Genomic DNA, 11379 nt, shown 5'->3' with positions numbered 1-11379 from the left:
CTGTGCTGATCGCCACCAGAGAAGAGAGCAGGCAGGCTCTCTTTTATTCTGGGCGGCTTGTGGGAAAACTGCTGTTATATATTGACAGCCACGAGGATAATTGGCCATGTGTTTTTCTTTCATGTCCCTCGCACAGATATGCGAAATGTCCAGTCCCTCTGAAATGGAGAAACACACCGCTGGCGCTTTTTGTATTCGGGCTGCAGTAGTTGCCAAGTGTGAACCAGTGGCACGCCGTGATCGTATATTGGTTAGTACTCTGTGTTGTGGCCGCAGCGTCCATCTATGCTGCTGTCTCTCTATTAGAGTGGTGTTTCGGCCTGCTCCTGGGGACCCTGTGCATCTCCCTTGTTTGGCACACCTGATTCTGATGGTCAGCTCGTTAGGAAAGAGCGCTCATGAAGTGAACTGAGTGAGTAGAATAACGCCTGTTTCACACATACTCCATCTGCAGTGCGTGTGCGTTGCGTATGTGGTACGTGTGCGTTGCGGTAGCAGGAAGTGGCTATTGTGCTTTCACACAGGACACGTTTGTAGTGCGGTACTGACGGCCGTTAGATCCGTGAAATAAATACAATAATGGGTACGTAGTTTCCCATTCTGTGTATTGTAAATGTATATGTTTTCAAATTTATTGAAAAAGCTATATTAGCATTATTACTCTCTTTATTTTGCATGTAGTGCGTGTTGTTGAGAGGAGAAAGGCGGTCGCTTTCTATATGTTGCTAGGGAGATTAAAGATATATATATACAAAAATGTGTATGAAGTGTACTATCCAAACAATTTAACTCAGTCATGCATATAAGGTAAAACTTTGTAAGTAGGATTAATAACAACACTGTAGACCTTGAAAAGAATATCAAAGCAATTACTTATTGGCATAATTAAAATTATTAAAGAAATGCAAACCTATTAAAAATTCACAATAAACCTGTAAGTGTAGTGTACAAGAACTTTGTTGAACTAAGGTAAGTGATGATAAACAGGAGGGGAGTCATGTTCAGCTCCATGCTGATGGTAGGGTGTCAAATGGTGTGGGTGATGGGTCTGGACTTCATGGCTGGATGTGGTGGGGTGGATTGACTGAAATCCTGTTGCTTGGGTATGTGAAAACACAGGGCTGGCTTGTGCGGCTTGATGTCGCTGATTGACCTCCTCCAACTCCAAATTTGCAAGGTAGCTTAGGATATGGATTTGTGCCCTACTTTGGTTCCTCGGATGAAGCCTGCTTAGTTTAGGCACTAAACTGAGGGCAAAGTAGTACATTTTATCCTCCTGTCTTGGTACATGAGGTGGAGCTGTAGTTGTTGGTTGAGTGATAATTTCCAGAAGCTGTTGTTCTATTGGACTTGGTGATTCAACTCTTCTCCTTTTTTGTCTCTGTCGAGCGTCGTTCCTTATTGACTGCACTCTGGGATGTAGGGCGGGGGTGTCAGGTATTTGGGTTGATAATGGAGGAGTAGAGGTGGTTGTGGGTAGTGTGGGGGTTGTAGATATTTGACTTTCCAGTGCAGGTGTTGCAGGCCTTTGTGTAACAGTAAAGGGACTGTATGATCTGCTTAGCTGGCATATATCAGGATCCACATCCTCCTCAGCCACAGTCATATCAACTGGTTCATCTTCCAGCCTCAAAGTGGTTTTTGAACTAAAATAATAGCAGGTGTTATTATTGTACATTTACAATTTAATGTAAGTAATACAAAATTAGCTTTGCTTTTTTAAAGCATAAGGTTATAAAATATTTCAAAAACATTAATACAAAATTGTGCTAAAAAATCTTGTTTCCAATAACTAATTAGTAGGTTATAACGTCAACATTAGCAAGATACTAACCTTCTGACCTGCATATGTGGCAAAAGGAAAGACATCACTCGTTCATATTTCCACTCCTTCAGAGTGCCACCAGCAGAACCACTAGGCATTTTCTTTTGCTTTTTACACCTTACAAAGCCATCTCTTAGGACTCTCCATCTCCGCTTGCATTCATTCACTGAAAAAATAGCATATACATTGTAATACATTGTTATTTCTTTTGTTAACAGATTCCTTGGCACAGGGAAGAGTTTCAGCAGCCTAGCATTCCAATATAGGCTCGGGATAAGCACCGTGGCTGAATCTGTGCACATGACATGCAGTGCAATTGAGCGGCAAATGATGGCCTCACAGTTCCCAAAACCAACTGAGGAAATGTGGAAAAGTATTGCCTGCAAATTTTGGGATAAATGGAATTTTCCAAATTGCATAGGTGCAATCGATGGAAGACATGTAACCATTGTTTCACCGGCACATTCAGGGAGCTTGTACTTTAATTACAAGGGGACATTCTCAATTGTCCCTGCATATGTGGCAAAAGGAAAGACATCACTCGTTCATATTTCCACTCCTTCAGAGTGCCACCAGCAGAACCACTAGGCATTTTCTTTTGCTTTTTACACCTTACAAAGCCATCTCTTAGGACTCTCCATCTCCGCTTGCATTAATTCACTGAAAAAATAGCATATATATTGTAATACATTGTTTTTTCTTTTGTTAACAGATTCCTTGGCACAACGGAGAGTTTCAGCAGCCTAGCATTCCAATATAGGCTCGGGATAAGCACCGTGGCTGAATCTGTGCACATGACATGCAGTGCAATTGAGCGGCAAATGATGGCCTCACAGTTCCCAAAACCAACTGAGGAAATGTGGAAAAGTATTGCATCCAAATTTTGGAATAAATTGAATTTTTCAGATTGCATAGGTGCAATCGATGGAAAACATGTAACCATTGTTTCACCGGCACATTCAGGGAGCTTGTACTTTAATTACAAGGGGACATTCTCAATTGTCCTCCTAGCATTGGCTGATGCTGAATACCGTTTCACTTTTCTACAAGTGGGAGACTTTGGAAGATCAAGTGATGGAGGAGTCTACAGTGGTTCAGTACTTGGACGAGCAATGGAGGCCCAAAAGTTGTCTGTGCCTGCAGACTGCCCTTTGCCAGGGTCTGGGGCGCAAGGCCCAATGCCGTACACCATGGTGGGAGATGCGGCATTTCCCCTGAAAATAAATTTAATGAGGCCATTTCCTGGAAAACAAATTCCACAATGGCGATGCATTTTCAACTACAGACTATCTCGGGCACGGATGGTTATCGAGTGTGCCTTTGGAATTTTGTCATCCAGGTGGAGGGTACTCCACACAAAGATGAATATGATGCCGTCAAATGCTGATTCTGTGGTCACTGCTACCTGCATACTCCACAGTTACCTTCTGAATCCTTCCGAGAACCAAAAGTGGCTGGATGAGGCCGAAGAAAGAGGGGAAGTGCTACCACATGTGAGACATATGGGTGGCAATAGGGGATGCAGGGAAGCCTATGATGTACGGGAGAGACTTTGTACATTTTTCAACTCCCCAGAAGGCAGGGTGTCCTGGCAAGAACAGATGATGTAAGACTATCTGTTAACCTTCTCCACCGATGTGAAAGTACAACTGTATTGAATGTAGAGGACAATTTGAATTGTAAATAGTTACCTTTTTTGGTGAAAAAATAAATAAAACAAAAACAAAAACACTTTAGTAAATGTTTGAAAGTAAGAGAAAATAAATTAAAAAATAAATAAACAGAATGTAACCACATCTTGACTCTTTTTTTTTTGCTGATGTAAGAGTACACTAGTTTACTGTTTTATTGGTCTTATACATCATGTAAACATTTATCGATTCAGATGGTGTTCTTTATTAATTGCTGTAAGAGCACTTCACTTGTCTACACCGAGTTATATTTTTCCAGTAATTTAGAAAAGGCTGGCTGTAGTGACAAAAGATTTTCTACACAATTTAACATGTTAATAAGTATGTCTATCTATTGCTATGCCTAATAATAATTACATATTAGCATTGAGATGTAAACAATATATATTAAGATATGCATTCATATTGTCAGGATTTTTAAATATATTTACTTTATATATTCTCAATTATAAAGTTATGTACTGAAGATGTATAATTACACATTGCTACTTAGGCTACACTCTGACTTTATAATGATGTCATAATTATAATAATACAATTAAAACAAACTTTTTCAGTTTTGCATCTATATGTACATATTTTCTGCAAATTCTGCCCTTAGTAAATGACGTACTAATTATATAAAAAAAAAATAATAATGTAACAGGCTATTTCATGTGCAAACGTAAATACACACAGCTGCGAATGGCATGAAGGTGTCACTCACGACCAACACAACATTTTTAAATAGTAGTATTCACGAACAACATATGAGGCCCTACAGCGATAACTTTTTTCCCCGTTTAAACAAAATAAATATATACCGTAATGTTTCTGTTGTTAAGCCTGTCACGTGATTGCCGGCTGAGATACAAGTCTCTCTCCCCTCTCCCTCCTCCTCCAAATATATATGTAATGTATTTCATGAGGGGGAAAATGTTTTTTTATATCAAATGTACTTTTGCAATTTTTGGGACTATATTTTTTATTTAATTATTTTTTTCTTCACATTTAGGAACTATATAACATATTACATTTTAATTAGGCATATATCATGCAATTATTACATTTCAGTGTCAATCCATGTTCATTTTTACCGCGAACAATGTGATGTCACTTTAATTCAGCGCGTGCAGCACAGCAAAAATAGACTCGGTGCGTAAACGATCGCTGCACTGCTGCAGACGCGCCGCACCTGGAACGCACTGACGGACCGCAACCGCGTGCAGTGTGAAAGCTCTAATCCGTTAACATGGGTCTATTACTAATTACTATATTTCTGTGCCAATCCATGTTAATTTTTACCCGAAAAATGCGCTGTCACTTTAATTCAGCGCGTGCAGCACAGCAAAAATAGACTCGGTGCGTAAACGATCGCTGCACTGCTGCAGACGCGCCGCACCTGGAACGCACTGACGGACCGCAACCGCGTGCAGTGTGAACGCTCTAATCCGTTAACATGGGTGCGTAAAAAAAACCGCAACGCACACGCACTGCAGACGGAGTATGTGTGAAACAGGCGTAAGACAGACCTACGAAATGTGCAGTGTCGTGGGTCCCCAGGGCCAGCACTGAAAAACCCCATTCCAGAGGATGAGACATGGCAGCCTGATTTCTCCTCAGTGGGACCGCTGTTTTATCTGCTTGCAGGGCTAGCTTGCAATCTACGCTGGGTGACTGAGCTCATTAGGGCTATGGATTTCCAGTGGGTCAGGCAGCAGTGTTGCACACAAACAGGGCCTGTGTCTGTAGTCGTGGCCGACTGGTTAAGGCGATGGACTAGAAATCCATTGGGGTCTCCCCGTGCAGGTTCGAATCCTGCTGACTATGCACTCTGCTGACAGCAGGATAAGTGGCTGTGCATTTTTCTTTCATATCCCTTGCACAAATATGCGAAATGTCCTGTCCCACTGAAATGGAGAAACACACCACTGGCGCTTTTTGTATTCGGGCTGCAGTAGTCGCCATGGGTGAGCCAGTGGCACGCTGTGATCGTATAGTGGTTAATACTCTGTGTTGTGGCCACAGCAACCCAGGTTCGAATCCGGGTCACGGCATCCCTTTGCCGTTGAGCAGTGGGGGGGACGGCTGAACCCTTTTTTCCACCTCATCCTTCAGCTGGATTTTGTGTTTGAAGCTTGGCCTGTGCTGATAGCCACCAGACAAGAGAGCAGGCAAGCTGCAGCCAAGCGTAGTCGTGACCGAGAGGTTAAGGCGATGGGCTTGAAATTCATTGGGGTCTCTCTGCGCAGGTTTGAACCCTGCCGACTACAGTTGGAGTTTGCTAGCTTGCAATCTTCGCTGGGTGACTGAGCTGGCTAGGGCTATGGATTTCAAGTGGGTCAGGCAGCAGTGTTGCAAACAAACAGGGCCTGTAGTTGTGGCTAAGGCAATGGATTAGAAATCCATTGGGGTCTCCCCTACACACTTTGCTGACAGCCATGAGGATAAGTGGCCATGCATTTTTCTTTCATATCCCTCGCACAGATATGCGAAATGTCCAGCCCCTTTGAAATGGAGATACACACCGCTTGTGCTTTTTGTATTCAGGCTGCAGTAGTCTCCATGGGTGAGCAAGCGGCACGCCGTGATCGTATAGTGGTTAGTACTCTGCGTTGTGGCCGCAGCAACCCCGGTTCGAATCTGGGTCACGGTTATTTATTTATTTTAATTTAGTTTAGACGTCATTATTCATTATATTCACCATGTAATTAAAAAAAAAAAGTGTGCTACAGGCAATAGTCAATTAACAAACATATACAACCATCTAGGTATATAATCAAACAAGCATCCATGGGTCAAAACACCCTTCTAGCTAAAAAAGTAGCTTTTTTTTTTTTCACTTCATTTGTATCCGTCTCAAGTTGTCTGATATTTACCCTGTTGTTTTATATTTATAGACATGACTAAGACAGGTAAACCTACTGGCATGACATCATGTTGAAGTACGCCCAAGGGAAGTACCACTTCACTACAGGCAAGGAGCCAGGGGCAAAGAAGTGGAAGGATGCCTTGGAAAAAATCAATAACTGCCCATTACACAGACAGACCCGTGTTTACGATATCTTTGGCAAAAGAATCCCCTGCAAATGCGGGTATCATAAGGTATGTAATGATAACTAATTTATTAATTTTTTTCATAGCAGAAAAATGCTCATGATTTGTGCTGTAATGCTTGAAATATTGTAACATTTTATACATTAAGTTTTGGTTCATATCATGATAGTGAAAGTATGGAGCTCATACTTGATGAGGTAACAAGTTTTATTTTCACAAGCACAAACTTGGCAAACTTATGCAGTAATTGTACGTATGTATGTAAATGTAAATGTGTACATCAGTACAATTAAATGGAATTCTACTTGTATGAAGACCTGAAGGTGGGTGTTTTTACAATTATTCTAAAATGACTTTTAGTTTCTAAAAAATCTAAAGTATGAATCAAATGACAGAAGGCATGTAGTAATTGTGTTCAACATGTTTTTCAGCAAAGTTTTGATTTTGATCATTTAGAGGCATTATATATTTTTGTACCAAATGATGCACCTTTTTAAGGCTAAAAGAACATTGTTTAGGCAATGGCAATATAATCAGAGAAAAACTTAACACTTTTTTTTTTTTTTTAAGTCAGCTGAGCAGACAGCATTAGGCGTGCAGGCAGGACCCCTCAGCAGTGCAGGCATGCAGGCAGGACCATTGAGCGGTGCCGGCTCCATACCGGCCCCTCACAGAAGTGCAGTCTTCAGCCCGGCCCCTCAGAGTAGTGCAGGCTCCAGACCCGCCCCTCAGAGCAGTGCAGTCTTCAGCCCTGCCCCTCAGAGCAGTGCAGGCTCCATACCGGCCCCTCAGAGCAGTGACGGCTCCATACCGGCCCCTCAGGGGAAGTCGTGGTCTAATGGTTAGAGAGTCGGACTCGTAACCCATAGGTTGTGGGTTCGAGTCTCGTACCGGCAGGGATTGTAGGTGGGGGGAGTGAATGTACAGCGCTCTCTCCCACCTTCAATACCACGACTGAGGTGCCCTTGAGCAAGGCACCGAACCCCCAACTGCTCCCTGGGCGCCGCAGCATAAATGGCTGCCCACTGCTCCGGGTGTGTGTTCACGGTGTGTGTGTGTTCACTGCTATGTGTTCACTGCTGTGTGTGTGCACTTTGGATGGGTTAAATGCAGAGCACTACTTCCAATTCCACGTCACGTCACTTTCACTTTCACTCAGAGCAGTGGCGGCTCCATACCGGCCCCTCAGAGCAGTGCAGTCTTCAGCCCGGCCCCTCAGAGCAGTGCAGGTTCCAGAGCGGCCCCTCAGAGCAGCAGTTCAATTAAGTGTGCTCTTTGTAGCGAAGACGTTAATGTGGAGGGTTTCACTGAACATCTATCAGACTACCATGTCCAAGAATGCTGTGACCAGTGTGGTGCAAAAGTGTGGGGTGCAGTTGGACTGCTTCACCACATTGATAATCATCATCGTTTGATTAGTCTTTCAGACCAAGACAGACCATCTGTGGATCCACCAGCAGTATCTCCCACAACATCGACTGCTCAGTCACCTGCATACATCGAAGAGCAGCAAGGAGCTCCACAAACTACACTTCACACTCCATCACTGAGGCCTCCAGAAGTGTACTGGGTGAGTTTTCTCCCCAAGCAATTCTGTCGCGTGATCAAACCAGCAGACCAAAAGTGGATAGCTCAGTGTCTGTATGACAGCACAGGGCGACTGAAGCAGCAGTTTCCCCAAAACTGGTTTCATCCACCAAGTCCCAGCAAGCCTACTACTTCACTGCCTGATCCAAGCAGTTACTTCAGGCAGAGGATGTTTCTGTGGGCCCCTATGAGGATGTGGGGTATTCCTCTGAAATGCACACAGTGCAATAGGAAGATGCACCATTCAGGTATCTACACTAAAGTGAGGGAAGTCATTGATGTTGACTCCAGATACTACTTAATTGGAGCAGACTACCCTCGCTGCAGTAAGTGTATGATTCCTGTCTGCCCTTGGAGTTCAGAGATCCTTAAACAACTGTATCCCTCTCACAGGAATAAATTCCCCGCTGTTCTCACCACTCACCTTGTCCTTGACAGGAAGTGCGTGACCATGTTGAAGCCTAGAACTGCAGGAAACAGCTCCAGTTACTTGCAGCAAGCGCTGGAAGAAATTCATAGCGAGGAGTGGGCAAGGCGGACTATAGACTACCTGACGGACTGTGAGCTTCACAAAAACAGATGTGCCCTGACCCAGCTGGAAGTGGTTTATGAGCAGCCGCCACCTTTTTGCCCCCTACCTCTGGCATGGGCGGTCTCAAACCACTGTGCCAATGAAATTCTGAGTCACCTTGATGAGCTAAAGGGTGTCATAACATCAACATATGGTAGCATCCTGAAGCTTGATTCTACCAAAAAGGTAAGTGCATGTATGTATACATATATACATGTATATACATATATATATATTAGGGCTGGGCAAGTTAACGTATTAATTAATCAACATTCACATAGAATTTTGTGCATAACAATGCGATTAATTGCGATTAAAAATTTTAAACGTTGCCCAGCACAGCAAAATGCATGTAAACTTATATTGATCTTCAGTGATTATACCTGATGTGCTTATGTATTTATATAGATCACTAAAAAGCTTGCTGGTGGCATTGCGGACACTGCTACCTGGATGACCAACGTTGGCAATGAGTTTGGCCAAGTCCTAAACTGTGTCCTAACAACTGGTGAGGGAGCCGGTCTGGATGAGTTGTGTCAGGGCATCGTGAAGCGATACAAGGATGCTGGGGAGCCAGAGCCAGCTGTGATTTATGTTGACAGGGACTGCTGCAGCGGGACGGGTTTGTAGCTTTATAACTTTTCCTGATAGGAATATTTGGAATGCTGTTTATACATTTCTAATTCATATTAGCAAGCATTTCAGGCAAGTTTCTGAATGAGAATAAATCGCAGATCTGCATGGTTTCCACTAATCTGGATAGTTAATTTACATGGCTTTTGTTCAAGTGTTTGTTCATATTTCTTAAGAGCACTCCTAAGGAGAATTTTTTAGAACTATTTAAAATAAAAAATGTAGCACGAGAACCCCAGTTCACTGTTTGCAATCAATAAAACAAAAATGTATTTAAAACAGGATTAGCATATTTGTTTAATGGTGCAAATTTAAATCGAAGAAAATGCATAGGTTCTTTCCTTGTTTCTCATTGGTGTAGGTGTGACTCCAGTTCTTACCTGGTTTCGACCATGGAAGGTCACAGTGCGTCTTGATGTCTTCCACTTTATGCGACGGTTCACTGCTGGTCTTACAACGGAGCACCATCCACTGTATGGCACTTTCTGCTCCAAGTTGTCCAGCTGTATCTTTGAATGGGACAAGGATGACATCTCTCGTCTTAAAGAGGCGAAAAAGACCATGCTTTTAAAAAAACATGGGGGGCATATCCCGACAGAGGCCCAAATCCTGTCAAGCATCACCTCCAGTGAGCTGACCAAGCACTGCAGGAGGAGGACACGGGGAGTTGAAGAAACTCGTGCCTTGATTCAAGGACTGCTGGACTCCATGTGGGAACTGACTGACACGACTGGTCTGCACCTCATCAATCCGGAGAGCATGACGCACGTGTGGGAGGTGCAACAGAAGCATTTACCCTGCATTCAAGATTCACCCGCTGTTCAGCTTTACACGAAACTGGGCTCCGGGTTACAGAAGGGAGACAAGGTTCTGGATGTACTGAAGTGTGGCAGAGGGTCGTCTTCTCTGGAGAGCTTTCATCGCCACCAGTGCACTTTTATTCCAGGTAAATTGAAATGATAAGACAATATCATGTGTATATTTAAGTAGTATTGTAACAATATTGGAATTTCTAACTTCGAACAATACCTTGAAAAACATCAAATAAAATTTTTAAAATGACAGGGAAAAATTGCCACAAAATAAAAGGCATAAAATTTGAACAGATTTTGGTCAGAAGTAAATTAACTTAAATATTATACAACTGGATAAGTGTTTACCTATCAGTTGAAACTTTTTCTTAGGCCTGGTAGTTTTGAGGGGGGTTTATAATGGTATTTTAACCATGTGAAACATTTTGTCTTTCAGGGTGGAGATGTAATGCTCTTCATACTCAAATGTACATGCTTGAGGGTGCATCGAGATGGAACATTAACCGGGCTCATCAGGCTGTGGACATGAGTGGTACATCACATACTAAAATCTATGATGTACGTTTAATGTCCCATATGAACGTCCTCAGCAACAGTCCTCAGAGTCCTTGGATGTACTCTCCTGCCAGAATTCATGCCCCCTGGGAAACCCACTGGTAAGATTCAACATTTGTATATTCTCTTACAATAGTAATTCCAGGCATTGCTGTGAGATTGCATGCTGCCTGAACGCTAGGGGTACTGAAATTAATCGTTGCATCGATGCATCGTGATGTGGACATGGACAATTCTGCATCGTTGCAGTAATAGACCATAATCGATTATAGCCTACTGACATCAATCACATATGCGCTTGTCACACGAGTATTAAAAAATGCACCCACTATTGGTTATTCATTAGCAACACTACATTCATCACATGCATGCACTGTACTGCTTTAGCCTGATATATCTGGCTCCCCTGCTGACGGGTGAAGCCCAGCGTGCATACTTCGCTCTTCCCGCCGCCTCTGCCGATCAGTATAAGGAGGTCAAGAGGGAAATTCTAGCCCCCCTGGGGTTATCCTCGATCTGTGCCGCTCAGTACTTCCACGAATGGGAATATAAGCCCCGTCTGCCGGCCCATGCCCAGGCCGCCGAACTCACAAGATATAAGAACAAGATATAATATAAAATATAAATGGTTACACTTTACTTGAAGGGGTGTGCATAAGACTGACATGA

General features: G+C 43.0%; 1 protein-coding gene and 1 non-coding gene across 2 annotated transcripts; both read left to right on the top strand.

The window, feature by feature from the left end:
* Positions 1-5243: 5243 nt before the first annotated feature.
* On the top strand, positions 5244-5325 carry trnas-aga (transfer RNA serine (anticodon AGA)). The gene has a single exon. It is a non-coding gene; the product is annotated as a tRNA-Ser (tRNA).
* Positions 5326-6349: 1024 nt separating this feature from the next.
* On the top strand, positions 6350-10226 carry LOC107672516 (uncharacterized). The gene is made up of 5 exons (XM_016465742.1): positions 6350-6600; positions 7972-8896; positions 9119-9332; positions 9705-10053; positions 10169-10226. Exons 1-5 carry the CDS (start codon positions 6503-6505, stop codon positions 10224-10226), a joined length of 1644 nt encoding a protein of 547 aa, XP_016321228.1. The 5' UTR covers positions 6350-6502.
* The last annotated feature ends 1153 nt before the right edge of the window (positions 10227-11379 follow it).

The sequence above is a fragment of the Sinocyclocheilus anshuiensis genome, unplaced genomic scaffold (genome assembly GCF_001515605.1).
Source record: "Sinocyclocheilus anshuiensis isolate Anshui unplaced genomic scaffold, SAMN03320099.WGS_v1.1 scaffold484, whole genome shotgun sequence".
Taxonomy (NCBI): domain Eukaryota; kingdom Metazoa; phylum Chordata; class Actinopteri; order Cypriniformes; family Cyprinidae; genus Sinocyclocheilus; species Sinocyclocheilus anshuiensis.
This window is presented reverse-complemented; position numbering and strand designations above follow the sequence as displayed.